This window comes from Antedon mediterranea, chromosome 2 (genome assembly GCF_964355755.1).
Source record: "Antedon mediterranea chromosome 2, ecAntMedi1.1, whole genome shotgun sequence".
NCBI classification, from domain to species: Eukaryota; Metazoa; Echinodermata; class Crinoidea; order Comatulida; family Antedonidae; genus Antedon; species Antedon mediterranea.
Window position 1 is genome coordinate 16,609,679 of NC_092671.1, and position 18,893 is coordinate 16,628,571.

The window sequence follows — 18,893 nt, forward strand, 5'->3', positions numbered from 1 at the left end:
ATAAATAAGGCCTAACTACACTACAAATACAACTGTTACAAAGGCTACAAACTACTATCAACTGATTACCAATATATTTTCTAACAAATGACTTAAATACATGCACCTTGTATTTAAACATAGGGACTACGATCCCATCCGCTTTTTAGGCCTAGCTAGGCCTAGAGCCATTCACGCATTTCATTCAAGCTAAAAACTAGCGTGGGACATCAAGTCAGTCATTCATACAAGGCAGACTAGACTGGACAAGTTTAATGCTGAAAACCCCCTAACTCCTAAACAAATCAGTAAACAAACAAGGGGAGCTGTGTCCCTTTTATTAGCAAGTTAAGGGTTATTTTCAACCGACTGGACCAAAGAATATATATCTTTGACTGGACTGAATAGACTAATCACAATCATTTTTTTCTTCATCATTACGAGGCCTGCTTTATTTTCGTAACACAAGAGCCTGGGGAAAATGTTTTTTACTACAAACAAAATAAAAACAATAGAAACAGAAATTTGGCACTACTATATTTCTTATAAATGCTGAGGTATGTTTTATTTACGGCAAATTTTGTCATAATTGTAGGGCTGAGATCTAGGCCTATATACAGTGGAAATAATGATGAAAACACGTGGGTAAGAGCACATGAATATGCAACTAGAAACAACCTGGATGACGTACTTCCGTTGTAACGATAATCGTACGCTATGGGTCTGAACACCTCGTTTTTTTCTCTGCGGTTTGTAACGTGACCTTGATAGTAACGTTGTACGCTAAAACGGTCTAACGCCATGGGTCTGAACAGGGCCTTACACACACTTCAGTAGTTGATGCATGGAGGAAAAACCTCCATGGTTGATGTTAGCACAAGGCTACCCTATGTATGTTAGCACAAGGCTACCCTATGTCTATGCACTTTCAATTAAATTTCATTTCTCTTCATTTCTATTCAGAGATAAGAGACATAAGTAGGTCAAATCTATGAAGGTCATTCTGTAAAAAGGTCAATCAACCTTCAAAGGTATATAGCTTCTGTGGATACAATCTCTGTGGTAGTTTTTTTTGTATTATAAATAATATTATTTTACTTTTAATATTTGTTTTGTAACTAGCATTATAAAGTATATATTAGGCCACAACACAGTACATGATTTTTCCAATTAAATTTAGGGGAATCAATTGCAGTTTCCTGAACTTGTATTCAACATTGTACATTATTAAATTTATTAAATCAAAATAATACAAAAGGCAATGATTATGCCCTTGCTTCTAAATAACCTTGTAAAGTAACTTGACATAAAATAATGAATGAAAGTAAATTACAGCATCAATTTCTTTTAAGAAAAAAGCCATACATTTATACATTTTTTTTCTGAAATTGTAATATTTTTCCCCAAGCTCCGATGCCCTTAAATACTTTCTGTTTTAATTTTGTTTCACACAACTTGAGTATTATGCTTTCAAACATTAAATGGATCTATTGGGACTCTAGTGAATTCAACTGATACAGTCCTATGGAATTTCGAACAATAAAGATGATTGATATTGAAAAATGTTTTTTTTTTATTGTTGTTAATTTTATATATGTTCTTAAATATATTCACAACTAAGTAATTTGTTGTTACTATTTTGGTCTGGCTTCTTCCTTGCAAATTTTTTTTTTATTTAGTGCTGCATAAGTTTATAGTCACTACCATAAATTAGTTTGTGCTATTGTACACTAAAGGTAAAATGTTTTAATGAATACATGAATACTTATTAAAATGTAATACCTGCACTTTATGAACTAATAATTTATGTAATTAACAGATAAAGAAAGTATAAAGTAAGGTTATAACAGTACAGTTAAATGACCTAATTCTCGATTTATTTATAAATTTGCCAGACATCTTAACCTACATATAAAGAACTAATAAACAAACGTAATAGTCTGATAGTGTTTATCACCATTCAGTACTGTTTCTTGATGAACTTTTTCTTATGTCAATAAATTTTCCCCAGACATGTTTAAATTTTCTGTTGATAATTTCTCATGACATCCATTTAGTTTTCTTTGTTGTTGGTACAGTATGTTTTATACTATAAATGTATAACAGTTTTCATTTCCATATACAGTATGGAGAGTAGAGTAGAGGTTCAAACTTATTTCTTGTTTTGGTTACTGTAGAAACTGTTTAAATCGGGAATGAGGGGTTAAAGTAGACATAAATTGAATACAGTACATCATATTGTTAAAGGCCAGGTGCGGGCAAAAAATTTCTATTGATCATACATTCCAATAATTTTTGATCTATAGTTTGCCCTATGTTTCATAATTTTTGAGATTTTACTTGTGTTACACAAGCTTGTTGAAAATAAGCACTTTCTTATCAGTGGGGGGGATAGTTCAAATTACACAGCAAAATCTCTATTCTTTTGTACACAAATTTTGTAAATAGAGAGGCATTTTAAAAATCTATGAAAAATAAAGGGTGTGGTAAAAAATGTTATCAGATGACTAAATATAGATAATATAACTTGAATATTACATTTCTGATATTTTTAATCAACTTCAGATTTTTATTTTTATGCTATAGCAAACATTATCCACCGTATATCCACCATCTTTTTTCACCATCTAGGGAGTCACCAGACAAGTTATTACATTAGGTTAACTACCTAACTACTGAAAAAAAGTCTTCCTGGTTTTTATGGAAGAATTTTGCAAAATTTTGTATTTTACCATATTAAGGGAAATTCATGTTTTTTCGTCTTGATTTCTGTTACAAATATTTTATTTATGTACAATTAACCAAATATTATATTTAAAATTCCTGCCTGTACCTGAGCTTTAATAGCAGTTCTACTCTTTTCCTAGTTTTCATTTTCTAACTTCAAAATGTTCTATTTTATGGGTACTGTACACATACAGTAGAACCTCCATTTTACGTACGGTACGGGACTGAAAGGCGTACGTAAAACAAAGGATTCGTAAAAGGTTGACCTTAAATTGACCCCAAATACGTAGAGATCGTAGGTAAAAGCTACCCTTTGTCTACTTTACTGAACAGCATGCAGGTTGTCACTAGCTAGGCCTTGCCTAGACTATTCAGGCCAGGCTAGCAGGCCTAGCAAGATGTGAGGCCTAACTAGAAAAGTACAGTACTGTACAGTATATACAGGCTGTGAGATGTTTAAATAAAGTGTAAAATATCAATTTTCTTGTATTTTCTATCAATAAAAACAGTCGCTGCTTAAATGCACGTGCGTAGCTTGTCTCAAACACACATAACACACGTCACACACACAGCCACAGCTTTTTTGTTGTTAAATTGCGCCCTCAATGTAAGAAAATGATGACGTCATCGGTTATTTTAAGCGTACGTAAAATCAAGGGAACGTAAAATCAGGGTACATAAAACACAGGTTCTACTGTACTTTAAATAATATTTTTGTATGTTTTTGTTTTAATTTTTTTTTTAATTATTGCCGACTCATTTGCTCTTATTTCATTCATCAGCAGAATGTTCTTATAAAAGGAATAAGGGTGAAGTTCAGATCCATGGCGGTAAATGCTTTTTTATCGCAAGCAATGTCATAATATAATTAGCGTCGTAACAGCAAAGTGTTCAGATTTGCTTAACTAACGCTTTCGTTTGTAGTGCCACCAATTTGGGCAAACATCTGGTATTCAGAAGTAAATTTGATTGGTTAGGTCAAAATCGTTGATGCATGACTTTCGTATCGTCAGCGTCGTTCACTAGTCTCATACATTGAGCTGTTGTAACGAACGATCAGTGTTGTAAGAGGTGGCTTCCAATAATCTTTTTCGGGTTCAGACCTACAGTAGGAATATGATGGCGTACAGTACACTGTGTATAATACGAAAGCATAACTCCGTAGGTCTGAACAGGCCCTAGTTTAGGTTTAATTTAAAGGCATAACAAACCTTGGATAAATCTTACCTCAAGGATAAGAATCTCTAAAACTTTAGTCTTTAGGACTAACAAACTAAAAATTGTCTCATCAACAACTATTGTGAATAACATTATGGCTAACACTTACTTTCACCTTTCAATCTTGCTATAATAAAGGTGGATTTGAAGCATAAGGCTGTTTGCTTATAGCAAGGTTGCTGAATAATAATTACAATTTGTTTCAAGGTTGAAGCCCCTTTTATTATTAGAGGAAATTCATGTACAACTTTCTTGATTTCTTCTATCTATGTCACCTTTGAGAATGTGACTGAACAGGCAAATGTGTATGTGGAGAGTTGTGAACAAACCCATTAGGCTAATTCAAAAAAATATACTTGTTTAGCAAATTACCAACAATTTGGCTAGAGAACAAAATTAAATGCTAATTGAAAAGGATCAAATTAAAAACATTGAATTACTTTAAGGGAGAAAGGCATAAGAGATATTGTGCAAATAAATAACATAATCAAATTTGTTAATCAAAACATCTTACTATACTATATAACACTAAAATTATGTGTTTTTTTTTATTCATTACTAAATAATGATTTATATAAGGTTAAAGCTGGGTTAAAAAACATAAGTAAATTTCACTTTATTATTGGTATTGGGACAAGTCGGCCTGTGATGAATTGGCATAGGACGGTTCATAGGCCTGTATTTTATAAACATAAAAGGTTCTTCAATAACGTTTAATTTGTGGTTTTGTTTTATATTCAGAAAAACTGTTGGGGTACTGATAAATACTGGATATAGGGCGTAATAAAACATTGCTTAAAGACCCCTTCCCTGCAATTTTGGACGTTTTTTTGAAAATAATACATATATATCACTTTAAAAACATTAAACCATGTCATTTCTTGTCTTAAATGTACGTTTTATGGTAAATTATGATAAAAAGTGAGAAACAATGCACTACCTAAGTAGCTCGCGGCGATCGACCTCTCGTGGACGGTCTTAGGCCTAGCCTAGCTAGGCTTAGTTTTGTAGGCCTAGCTGGTAAACATCGGTAACGTACGAACATCGTACGCGAGCTATATACTGTACCTAGCCTGACGTTGTATAGTTGCTGCATTAATTGTCTTTCTATTTTTGCCAGACTCCGTTGATACAAATTGGGGAAAACCCGGTATTTTCGCTGAAAAGTTAGGAGTCTTCCATTTGTTTTGGCCTCACGATCGATCGAAAAGTGGGCGAATTACAGGTGAAAAACAAAAATATCAATCCGCGCGCAATGCATTTTGGGATTTATAGCAGGCCGCTATAATTATTAGAATCGACTTATTTTTCACATTTTTAACCGTTTAAAGACGAAAAAAGTTATCGCAATAGGACCATATAGTATTATTTTTACATTAAATATAGTTTGTGATCTTAAATTAGATCTAAAAAACGTAGGGAATGGGGCTTTAATAGCCAAATCATCCTCGATTCATATATTGACCTAAGGATAAAAATCTAATTTGGAAAATAAATTTAAGCACATACAGTATGGAGGGAGTTTGGAGGGTGTGGACTTAATACTATGCCCATATCAGCATTACTGAGCTTACGATTGGGATCACATACGATCGGGAGCAAGAAGATAGAGGGCCCAGTTTTTAAGGTCTAAAATTTGTATGAATTTTGAAGTAGAGATTCTTAGAGGGTTGCTGTAGGTTTCAGTTTATTCAGAGGTTAAGTTGATTATTCAGCAGTTAAGCTAGGTTGATTATTTAGGGATTAGGTTTATCACAGTTAAAGTTCATTTTGTTATTTATGGGCCAATCATATATTTATAATAATACAATTATTTTTTTAATGTACTGTATACTACTTTAATATCACATTCAAAACAGACAAAATTGAAACAAATTAAAGGCTTATGAAATTATTGTCACTTTTAAATAAAAAAAAGTCAGTATAATTATAACTTAAGAAATCTAGGTCACCAGATAAACTTATGATTTATTAATATCCTGGATAAAATATTTATATATATAGAATAAACGCCTTGAAAGTTTAATACTATTTTATTCATATAACATAAGATAGCAAGCTTAAATCATAAAAAAAAATAATTAAAATTAAGACCTAAATTTGGTCAGTGACCTAGAATAACTTTTTTTCTATGAAATGCTGGTATACACTACAGTAGCTCTTCAAATATACTGTAGTAAATGGTCATTTTGTGATTTGTATGTAGAAAGATTGTCCTTAGTACTCACAATATAGAACTCTTTACTATAGAAGATTACATATTTCCCTTTATTAATAATAATGCTACCATGATATTTGAAAATATGGATAAACAATTAAGATATTAAATATAGACCGCAAAGTATCTAGGACATTAAAATTGACACATATTCAACAGGAGGTCATAAAGTAGAAGATTAGATATTGTATAGAGGAATTAGGTGAGATACATGTTCAGTTACTATATTGTCAATTACAAATATGTTACACTATGAGTATTGTATGCAGAAGAGATTTGTTCAAATATGGATCCTTTAGATTTCTATTATAAAAATATTGGAATTAAACTACTGTAATTTTACTAATTTTGACATCATGATGTTGAAAAGTATCACTACACGACCATCCCCAAAGACAGTGGTTGCTAATGCATGTACTGTACAGTATCTGAATACACATACTGTAGGCCCCAAACCATGGGTGTGGTCTCACCATCACTAAATTCCTGCTACTGTACACTACTGTTTGATCACTGTAAATGCCTAGCCATGGCGGGTATTCTTTGTTGTTCCAGATATAAAAGACATTTACCCTAGATCTGGAGGTTGAAATACCAAATGAACTTTAATGTTAATATTTATACTGGCATTGTATGTTATATCCATACATACTAGATTGTCAACTGTATACAGTACAGTAGACAGGAAGTGATTGCAACATGAGGAAGGTGGGGGGAGGGGGGAGATGACTCAACATGGCCGCTATAATTAAAATATTTTTGATGAATATGAAATGAAATGAATCATTTTTGCGTACAGTACAATGGTCTTTTAGAATACGTTCTCGCGTTGCAATGAAGGCGTACAGTTCTTCGTGATTGTGTAGAGGGGGCAGTGTATTGTATGGTCAATCACAGCCACCATATGGTGTGGTCAAGCCAATATGGTGTGGTCTTCCTCCATGAAGAATTACTTTTTGAACTGTGAACAGTACATTTACCCCTTTTTTTATATTATCCATTTTTTTAAATACTTTTTTTACATAATTCCTTTATTGTTTTTTACAACATTTCACAGATGGTGTTGTTACTACTGTGTTGGGTTCAATACAGTATGTTGTTTGTTATCTACTGTACACACTGTTCAAATTCACTGAGTTAAGCATGCTCAATTGATAAAGGTATCATATCAGACTTTCATCTGTGTTGTTACTGTAACTCATAATAATTGTAGGTCTACATCTGCCTACTACAACAAGCAATAAAAATAGAGGGCGAGTTCTTGGCCTACACATTTTATTACAATTAAAATACTCAAGAATACAGTAAAATAATGTTTAATTAATATGATACTCTCAATTAAGGAAAGATGCATTCTAAAAATTGTAAAAGTTCACTTTTTGGAACACTTTACTTACTTACTTACTATCAATATTGTTTGAATTGGAAGAATAGTTCATATAGTTAATTAAAAGTAAAGTTTTCATTTGGAATAATAATAATCGTACTACATAGGCCTTAGTATTACTACACAGTAGAGTAGTACCTAGCCTAGGCCTTGATATAGAATAAAATAATCTCCATTGTTACACAATACAAATTTCAAATAATACAAAGGGGCCCATTGTCAGTCAAGTAAAACATGTTTCAGTTCAGATAAGCAGACTGGCAGTGGTGTGATGTCCATTGACTGAAAAAACAAAAACTCATCCTGCTGGCTGACAAAATAAATATAGGCCTACCTCGTAGGCTAGGAAAACTAGGCCTAGATAGGGGTATAACCGGGCCTGTGCATGGGCCTAGCTAGCTAGTCTAGGCCTAGCTAGTAGTAGTAGTAGTAGTAGACCTAGCCTAGATAGTAATATGTATTATTTCTTCTTCCTTTCCTACTCTATCACTGTTTTAATTTACAAAAAATACGCGAAATTAAGATTGCCTACACCGGTTATTCACCTCCGGCAGACAACAGAACAGACTTTATTAAACCTGCAGCGATTTCGGTAAATTAGCAAATGGGGAAGCCCAGCATGATTTCTTAATGCACGCGAAAGAGAAGTTAAGCAGACACGATGATGAGGTCTGTTTTGTTTATTAGGCTCTTCGTCGTTTGTTAAACACGCTCTCCTCAGCTCCCCGCATTCGGAGAGGCTAGCAAACCGATTTAAACAAACCTTTTAATATCATACGTATTCTCAATATCTATGTTTTAGTTGGTTAGTACAAATAAATGAAATAAGGTTTATAAAAATTGCTTACTTCTTCCTGTGGTTTAAGTGTCTTTTCCTAATGAAATTTGCAGTTACGAGAGGAGATCCCACCAGCGTTTCACGCGATTCCACTGCTGTCAAAGAAAAAAAGTAGTATGCTGTGCTGTGGCGCTCTCTCCAGTTTTCCAGACAAAAACATGCATAGTCGTCCCGTCGTCGTATGCGTACACAAAAGAAAGGTGACTGACCATGACCCATTGACCTACTTAATGATTGTCACACGTTTTAGTCGCAAATAGAATGATTCGATTGGCTCAAACCGTCCAACACGTCATTATAATGTCAACTAATTATATTTTGCTATAAAAAAAAACGAGTTACTGTACTGTTTTAGCTATAATTCTCATTCACATATTGTAGTACTAACTATTAGTTAGAATAGACTTCCCCTTCTAACACTTTTAAACCTAATTTCTCCCCTGCTCGGATTGCTGTTGATAACACTTAATTACTTAGTACATATTTTTCCTTATTGACAATCAATGTATTCATGAATTAATCACATGCACCTGTAAATTGTGACGAATATAAATGAATGTCCACAGTTCAATTAATTTTTTTCAATTAATAAGGTAGTACTTAATACATGGTCTTCGTAATAAATCATAATAGTAATGATTAATATTGCTATTTATAATTTGATTTGGTGCAATTGAATAATGGGAGAATATGTATGTACTGTTTAGCAAATATTTCATTTAAATGTAGATAGCAAACACTAATATAAATCAACAGGCTCGGAAACAAATTTTAAGCCACTGGTGATATACCAAGTGTTAATTAATTTGAAATGATATCAAGAATAAGTGCGGATATAATTTAGCAAATGTTAGATCATGAGCTTGCAGTTTTTAGATGTTTTTAAATTGTTATATTTTCTTGTTCTTAATTAAGGACACAAATGAAAATAAGTTTTATATTATTTTAAACATTCTTATCCTGATTCAATTAGTTTCGTTTTTACTGTTCCATTTTTTTGTGTCATTTTATTCATGTTTTTAACCAAATAAATAAAATCAAATTTTACAATAAACCGAAATACCAAAAATGGATTTGTGATGTTGGTTCAGGTACAAACGTTTATTTTTCTTGGAATTTCCACTGGATTTAAAAAAAAATTATCAACAGAAACAAAAAAGGCGACTGAATTATGGTTTCAGTACAATATTTAGCTTATACAAAATAGCTGAATTTAGTTTATTTTTGAAAATGATACAAAGTATTTAATATAAACTTAAATTAGCAGATATACTTAACTATAGAATGTAAAATTTGCTATAATCTATATATAATATATACAATTTATGTATTTAAAACATTTCTATAAAATATGTTAAATTTGTTTATATTTAAGCGATTATTCAGTAGCTGCATCTAACTACAAAATTTATTCAAATAGTTTTAAACTATCAATTAAATTATATAAATAGCAATCTGATAAATTTGATTATAAACAATTAAACAGCAAAGAAACAAATTTACACTAGGCTCGGGAATTGCCTTTTGAGGTGTGGGAGTGCGATCATTCACCTACCTAACACACTCCTAAAATGCCCTTGAGGAATGCGAATTACAACACACTTAAATTTGGTAAATATCTACAAACAAGGAGTATACAGACATATACCCCTTTTACACTGCCGGCAAAAATGTGGAGATGATCCGGCACGACACAGGTTTGTTTTAAGCTCCTGTGTTGTAAAAGGGGTAAAGAACTGTATATACACAGGTCTTGGATGGAAGACAATCAACAGTACAAATAAAGCTAGTACAGTTTATAAAATATAAAAAATTCTCCTTACTGAATCCTATACTTCTATATATCAATTCTTATCAAACATTTAATTATGTATATTTTTCCAGTATTTGAAAATATTAAATTAATGTATAGAAGCATAGAGATATTATCTATATATAAAAAAGAGGTTTATTTATTATAACTCTACCAATAGGTGGCAGTATTCATGTATAAAAGAACTATTACTTTTGCCAAGGTATTATGTAGCGTGTGTGTCAGCAGGATTACTCAAAAAGGTTATTGCCAGATGTTTACCAAATTGAAACCACAGAAAGATATGGTCATGGACCACTCCATTTTGGAGGCAATCCAGATAAGGATCCCAATTCTGGACCACTTTCATTATTATTTTCTGACCTGCTAGTGTTAAAAGATAGGAGACAATTTTCAAAAGCCTGCGATCTAGTACTAAGCAGTCTTAACGTAACGTTAGGTTCATAGTAAAGAAATATACAAAAAATATTAAGAATAAAAAATAATAACAAAATATAAATAAAAATAAGGTCCTTAACAGGAATTGAACCAGGGATTTCAATCTCAACTTGAAGGCTGGATATATAAGCATTACACCAAACTCACATTCACAAGGTTGTAGTACAATTAGCCTAATCACACTAAAATAAAAAAAATGTTGAGGAAATCATATGTAGAGGAATTATACTTTAGGCTGAGGTATGTACTCTCAGAGTGGCCTTCTAGTTTAACATGTATTTATACTTTCTGTGATGCTAACATATGGTAAAAAGGCACTAATGCAATAAATATTCAATTTTTAGAGCTTTGTCTTCAACTAGTATTTTATAGCTAATCTCTCTATGCAACAATTGACAAGGGGGTTCTCCTCCTTTCCATTTTTACAAAGTTTAAAAAAAGTAAAGAACAGTTTATTGAATTAGCTGTATATTAATTTTTAATTATTTAAAGTAAATTTTGGAATGTACAAAATATCACACAAATATTAAATTATATGGAAATAAAAATCTGAAAATTATCATTATGTCACAGCTAATGTAAACATCCAAACAAATATTGGGTTTGTTTTATACCAAATAAAAATAAAATATTGAGTAGGGGGGGGGGGGGGGGGGCGGGCGGATTCAAAGGAAATAAATAAAATTGTGGTTCAAATATCGTCAGTGTGTCATTTTTTGCCCCAGGCCACCACCATTTTAAAAACCTGGATCCACCCCTAAATTGTTAGCTATGATGTATTGTCACTATCTAATCTCAGTACTTCTTTCATTAAAGGCGTCGGTTCAATTGGTAGCTTCCCATTATGTAAATCACGTATGGCTTTTATCGTGCGAATCTGAGTTGGAATAAGTCCTCGTAATTCTATCAACACGCAAACAATCTTTGCAAATCGAGTGCTCTCGTTCGGTGAGCTCTTTTTCACCTCCTTTTCAAGAGCTGATGATAGTTTCTGCTGAAACTCTTCAATTTTATTGTATTCAATAAGGCCTTCTCGATCTGAAAGTAAACAGATATACTTTTGTTTAGTTTTTCTTCTACAACAAATTAATTAATCATGAAATGGAAACAAAACTTCATAGTCTCACAAATGCCAATGAATCAATTCAACATTTATTTCTTTTTTGGAGACATGTACCCAACATTTATTGAGTTTGTAGTCGAACTTAGTTGTAGTTAAAAATACAGTAAATTTTACGTTCCCTGATTTACATACGCTTAAAATAACCGATGACGTCATCATTTTTTTACATTGAGGGCACAATTTAACAACAACAATCAGAGCCATTTATATAAATTTTTATATATATGGCTCTGACTCACAATGCATAATAAAAATGGCTGTGTGAGCAATTCTGCTGTGCGAGACAAGCTACACACGTGCATTCCCCTACAGCAGCGACTGTTTTTATTGATGGAAAATACAAGAACATTGATATTTTAATTTACACTTTATTTAAACATCGCACAGCCTGTATATACTGTACTTTTTGAGTTAGGCCTCACATCTTGCTAGGCCTGCTAGCCACCACCTGCATGCTGTACAGTAAAGTAGGCAAACACGGTAGCCTTTATATACAGTAGCTACGATCTCTACGTATTTGGGGTCAATTTAAGGTCAACCTTGATTTTAAGAATCCTGTGTTTTACGTACACCTTTCGGTCCTGTACCGTACGTAAAATGAAGGTTCTACTGTAAAAAAAATGAAAATTTATATACCATATATCATCTAGTATAATCCCACCCATCTAGAACAGAAAATTGGGCCAACTTTGTGGGGTGGGACCATACCAGGGGTAACCTTGGTTCGGGAAAAATATGATAAGCATCTGAACTCAATACTGGGATTATACCAGGAGATATGCCTGTTTCAGACCTAAAGTAAAGGTTGGGATTATACCCAAAGTAGGATTACACCAGAGGATATACGCTAGTATCCTCGAGCCAGTGGCACCCACGGCATTAACAACTCGTAAAAACTTGTAAGCTATTCCATACACTTGCAAAAGCAACATGATCTCCGACCCCACTGATTATTTTCCCTACACAATGATCATAGGCCTCTAAGCATGTCATTTGCAAAGCGTGCTGTTGGTTTTTTACTTACCTGGTGAGGCAATTATTAATGCACATACAAGTGCCATTTCTTCGGCAGTAATACCAATATTGTTTACACGCCTTGAAAATTTAAATCGGTAGTGAGGTGTATCAAGTCCATCTTTCAATAAGCAGTGCTGAACACATGTCACGGATCGAAAATAAGTGTTATTTTCGGGAAAGCGCACGACTCCACCTTCATATCGATAAGCATGAATAACCGACACAATCTCTAATACAGCTTCTTTAAAAAGCGTCATCTGATCAACAAGTTGTAAACTGCGAAAGACATCCAATTTTTTGGCAAACTTAGCTGCTTTTTGTACAAATATTTCCGTGAGGCTACTGTTGTGTTTAATTATTCCTTGTATAGTTGTGATCTCTCGTGGTAGAGCATGGTTGGAATCGCAATTTTTTAAACTGATGTCAGTTGGGTCCTGTGTTAAAGAAAACAGAATTACAAACAGTATCTTTTTATGATCTACACAATTTAAGATGTACATAATCCGGTAGAGTTCTGAAATTTATACTCTATCTTAACTTTACATTGGCTGATAGATCAGGGCTATTTCTAAACATTTACAGTGTAAGAGGCATTTTAGGACAACTAGAATTTGCTATGAGAAAAAATATTGTACCCACTACAGACATTCCAACCCCAGGACGTTCAAAAGAGGGACATCATTATGATTCACATTATACACTCTGTCTGTACGTTTAATGAATAGGGACTTTACGAAACACGATGGGAAGCCACAGAATAATTTATAACAAAGTGGGCGGAGCTTAGCGTGACATTCGGTCGTCGATATGCCATTTTCCTGTTTACAAATAGAAATACATATAACCTAAAATATGCAGTTCATAAACTTAAACGTGGACATTTCAAAACTTCTATTTTAATTATTTAACTATATAACATTTTTATTGTGTTAAAATAGCTGTGTTAAAAGCAATACATTCTGCGCGGCGTTTGAATGCGAGGCTCCTAGCTAGGAAGGCCTATGCAGAGCCAAGCGATTCAGAAGGGCCCCACGCCGCGAGACAGGGAAGGGAGAGAGATACTATTGGTACCATTTAGTTTAGTAATTTAGATAGGCAACCAATGCAGTACTGTTTAGCATCAAGCTACGCCTACACTTCAGCAGTGGTTAAAATTGTTAATGCCGTAAAGCTGAAGATATAGTAAGTAAATTTTTTAGTTCGGTAATTTGGAAAAGCGGACAATTCAGAGTTTGGCGAGACAATGGGAAACAACATAAAAAAACGGGACAATCCGCCAAAATCGGGAAAGTTGTAATCTATAGTATGCCACTACCACAAAAAGCCAAAAATCAGTATATATTTTTTCCTATTTTGTTATGATTGAAAATTATAAAACAAGCTCAATAAACTTGTTAACATCAAGAACTTGTACGTATTGAAAAGTCAACCTACATCAACGTATGGTGCGCAATACTGGCGAAAACAATTGATCTCGTCGTCTTGGAATTCTGTTAAGGTCTCTTTGTATGCATCACAAATATATTTTACAAACTGATCATGCTCCAAGTCAACACTTGACTTTTTATTTTCAACATCAATTTCTTTCATGATCTTCACCTTCTCTGCTGTTGGTACACGACCCATGCGTACAGCTAAAACGTATATAAGTTAAAATAATAAAGGAAATTGTTTGATATACAGTATGATATAGATTTTAGTTGAAAAAAAGATATATTGTCACCCAAACAAGAAAAATAAAGATGATTTGTATATGTTGTAAAATAGTGATTTCTCATTTTCACTTTACTTTTAGCCATTATTAGCTAGCTATTATTTCACCTTAAACAATTAATACGCATTCAGAGCAAAGAGCAGCTAAATGGGTCGTTTTATCAGAAATCTGTTTATAACAATCTGATTTTTTGCCTGATGTGTTTTCTTCTACTTTTGCCTTTTCATTTTAAGTGTTTTATATTTGTTGTCTTATTTTGCCCTGCTATATGCTTGGTCCCTCAAGCTGTGACCTGGGATGTTTGTTACATTCTTTTGTTTTTTTCATATTTGAAATAAAGGATGATTTTATTTATTCATTACTGCACATTAAAAAAACATTGGTAAATATCTTGAAATAAGGTCAAAATGATGTGGCGTTATACAAAATGAGGTACAGTATGTAGCTGTCGTATAATGCCAAGGACATAGTGGCATAGTGAGTGCAGTGTTAACAATGTCACTGCCTAGTTCATAAGCAAAGGCGTAGGCTACGCAAGACGTCCATGTACGTCAGCTTTGCGCCGTATGTGTACCCTTACCTGCAGCACACATTCCAAGGCTCAAGCATTTGTTATATCTACAATAACGGCACTTGTTGCGATTTGAAACATTGATGTCACATGGAACGGTATCCCAAAACGGACAAACTTTATATTGTAAGTTCAACCGCTGTGTTCTTCGAAAGAAACCCTGTAAAACATAAAAACGCAAGTTGATCAAATTGTACATCATTAACATAAAATAATAATTTCTTTTGTATCAATAACACGGAATTAATCTACCACTATAACTACTACTACTACTACTACCATTTTGATGTACACTAGGCATAAAACATAGGTTTCGGAACTTAAAAATAAAGGGACTTACCTTGCACCCCTCACAGGAATAAACTCCATAGTGAAGTCCTGAGGAATGGTCACCACAAATCTGGCACTTCAACATAGCTAAACAAAAGTTAGAATTTTAACATATTACTGACATTTCAAATACAGTTTATTTGGCCCAGCGACATAACTCATGGGCTCAGAGCAGTAAATAAATAAATAGAATATATCATTCTGTCCATTCTAAAAATTTTACTGATAAAGGAACTGTTCTATAATATTGGAAACCACTTATACACAATGTTAACTAAACATTTTGGTATTAAAAAAGATGACCTTTACAACACTGAACAATAATAATAATAATAATAAATAACATTTATAAAGCGCAAGAGACAAAGGTTTCAAAGCGCTGTGTTTTCCAAGATCAGTGCAAGTAGTTATACAATGTTATACAGTACAAGGCCATACATTGGCCTTAATGAAGATTTCATTAAAAATGATATTTTAAGAATGTTATAATTTACTGTACCACGGCACAGAAAACAATAACATTTAATTTTAATGAAATCTTCATTAAGGCCAATTTACACAGACGAGCGGTAACGGTAATAAAAATTATAGAATCTATGTTAATTATTATTTCTTATGACTATTTACACACAACGCGGAGCGAACAGGCGGGTTCCGCTCAGGAGAGATACAGATTCTAAGTGGACAAGCTACGCGGTTTTCCGCTTTTAAGCGTAGAGCTGAGAATAATAATTTAGATCATTTTGAAACTCAAATTGCAATTAATTAATTGTAAAGTTTTAGGTACAGTATATAGTAAGCTTGTTCAAATAGCATTTCCTTTACACTACAGTAGCTTTGGATTTCATCATTCTTTTCTGGGTCAATTCCTATTCTAAGCCTTTCTTCTTCAGTCAAGGTGACAAAGATAAATTCTTTATATCAGGTTTTGAAATATTCCAAGAAACATAAGCAATAACTTATTACTTATGATCTTCTTTTTAGCTATAAATCTTTTAAAATAGTTAATAAATATCTGAAATAATATATTTCAGTACTGCTTAAAATATAATAAATTGATTAGCTTCAAATAATTAACCAGAATAAGGTAAAAGAAGAAACTTTAATATTTCCCCAATGCCAATCAGAATTTGTCAGCGAAACAAAAAATATATAATATCGTACAGTACATACAGTAGGACAAGAATTTTGTATAGTATAATAGTAATACACTATTTTTTTTATGAATCTACTGTATGACGATTTAATAAAAAAGATCTTACCAGAATATGTTGATGTGTTTTCAGATTGCGGAGATTCCATTTTAAATTCAATCTATAGTAATAGTTAAAAACATTGCACAATTAAAACTGATTATAATGAATCAAATCAATATGTATTTAATAAAATGTTTAAACATTACAATACTGTTAAGATTATTCAAAAGAGAACTTATCTTAGATAAAAGTAGATATGGTAAGTAAAGTACAGTGCAATCTGCAATATAATTGCATCATTGCTTGGAGTACATAATGAACAGTAAAAATACCTGTTTTTATACAGTAGTACAGTACTGTATTTTAGTTTTATTTCTTAAGAGAGAATCAATCTAATCATAAACTGTGCTCTACTGTACCACTGCTTTAATAATGGTGGTCTGGCTGGGGTAAACCTTTGTTTACCTAATACTCAAGTTTTATTTACATAGTATAGTAGTGTACAGCATAAATAAACATTGACAGAAAAAAGTAGGTGAACTGAATGCCTATAATAAAATAATGGCATGATTGATTGATGACTAATACTCATTAATAAGCAATTAAATAAGAGCATCAGTACTGGTAATGGTATCACCTAGTACTAAACATTACCGCACTCAACTAAAATCATTGATTTAAATTTCAACTTAATAACATACTTTATACCCAAAATAGCTCATGATGATGGTTAGCAAGTATTTTCACATGGTAGTAGCAAGTGGTTGTGAATGAAGGGGTTGTCCACATTGGAGCAAGTGGTTATGGATAGTATAGTAGCAAGTGCCTGATAAAGCCAGAGTATTTTTGCATTATACAAGTGGTTGCAGGTGTGGTAACCAGAGTTTTAGGTGGTAAAGTAGAAAGTATTTCTGCATGGTTAACAAGTGGTTGCGGGTGGTAGAAAGTAGTTGCACATGTTAGTAAATGGTTTTAATTGGTGTTTAGTTAGTTACATATACTAGGCTAATGATATAGTAATCAATTTAATTTATCTAGCCCAATAATTAATAATAATATTGACTGTAGATGTTGAAAATTCAAAACCTTACCTAAACAGTACAAAAAACCCAGATAAATTTATAAATACTCTTAAAACCAAATGATTTTCATGAAAGCTAAAATCCTATTTTTTATTATAATGACTTGTGTCCTGGACTATGTGATATGAAACATTTCCATAGGGCATTTAATTCTACAGTATAACGAAACCAATTTGAGAAAGCTTAGTGCAAGGGTCATGCTAATCTTCGCCCAGTAGGGCCTAGTATCGCCCAGTAACATGGGCGAAGTAAACGCTAACATAATATTTATGTTATTGTGATATTTAATAATTAATTTAATTGTACATTTTATAATACAATTTTTAAAATAAAAAACTGTCAAAATACTGATTATGTTTTTTCCGAAACTGAAGACTGCACTCCCATGTGATAAGTGATGTTTTGTTCAGGGAGGTATTATTATACCTTCCTGTTTTGTTTTTGCGTTGTGATGAATAAAAATGTCAACAATATTAACTGATTTTAACTTTTTTTCTGGAAAGAAAAATATATATAAAAAAGGTAAATACGACTAAAGCATCTTAATAAAATGTACTTAACTTGGCATCCTTTTTAATTTTTTTATATAAAAAAATCCTACCACTACCAGGCGATGTACCGAGCCCCAATGCATGTATGGTTATGGTAATGGTATGTATGGATGGCGATACCAGGCCCTACACGACACCGGGCGAAGATTAGCATGACCGTACCGTAGACTCTAATACAATGCAATGTCATTGTCACATATATCTATACTAGATAGGACCAGTGGTGATCAGGGTGGATCTAGCTAGGCTAGGCCCTAGCTATGTCTAGTTATTGAGGCCCTTGTCCCTGTCTAGTAGTAGTAGTAGGCCCTAGAATTATAGATAGAGTAGGCCTAGGCCCCTATAGGCCTAATTACAATTTACAAATCAACAAATCAAGACTTTGTCAAGAGGCCTGACATTGTTTGCTGATCAAAAAACTACTTAACAAGAACAAGAAGGCAATGTTACTTACTAACACACAAGACGGCGGTTATTCATGTAATTGGATTCTGTCTAATTTTTATGCTGATATTGTATCTGGAAGGTTTTTAGGACAGTTTTTTTTATCTACTAATCACGCGCTAGTTTTCGACGACGGAAACGATGTAATGTATTATAAAAAGTTGCTGGTAAACTATGTTAAAGGTCATCACGTAGTTTCCATTTACAGACGGCTCATATTAATGCATAAACGGTTGCGGCTGTAACT

The 18,893-nt window shown here is 32.8% G+C and overlaps 2 protein-coding genes across 2 annotated transcripts in view; both read right to left on the reverse strand.

Moving 5' to 3' along the window:
* The window catches only part of LOC140040584 (nuclear receptor subfamily 1 group D member 2-like), a 56,261-nt gene extending 47,799 nt beyond the window's left edge, over positions 1–8,462 (reverse strand). The window contains exon 1 of the mRNA XM_072086630.1: positions 8,378–8,462. The gene's annotated coding sequence lies outside the window, so the exon portion shown is untranslated. The remainder of the gene's footprint in view (positions 1–8,377) is intronic.
* Positions 8,463–9,565: 1,103 nt separating this feature from the next.
* On the reverse strand, positions 9,566–18,795 carry LOC140039727 (peroxisome proliferator-activated receptor gamma-like). Its single transcript, XM_072085340.1, has 7 exons — positions 18,657–18,795; positions 16,636–16,687; positions 15,384–15,460; positions 15,053–15,203; positions 14,193–14,392; positions 12,766–13,192; positions 9,566–11,656 (listed from the first exon to the last, which is right to left on the reverse strand). The coding sequence occupies exons 2-7, from the start codon at positions 16,673–16,675 to the stop codon at positions 11,388–11,390; spliced, it is 1,164 nt and encodes a 387-aa protein (XP_071941441.1). The 5' UTR covers positions 16,676–16,687; positions 18,657–18,795; the 3' UTR covers positions 9,566–11,387.
* Positions 18,796–18,893: the final 98 nt, after the last annotated feature.

Bases quoted from the DNA above. Each gene is read 5' to 3' on its own strand.
- LOC140039727 (XM_072085340.1), bottom strand. From the start codon at position 16,675: ATGGAATCTCCGCAATCTGAAAACACATCAACATATTCTG. The intron at 15,461-16,635 runs GTAAGATCTTTT...ACTTTTGTTTAG, and splicing joins AAACACATCAACATATTCTG to CTATGTTGAAGTGCCAGATT. The intron at 13,193-14,192 runs GTAGGTTGACTT...TCTTTAACACAG, and splicing joins ATTGCGCACCATACGTTGAT to GACCCAACTGACATCAGTTT.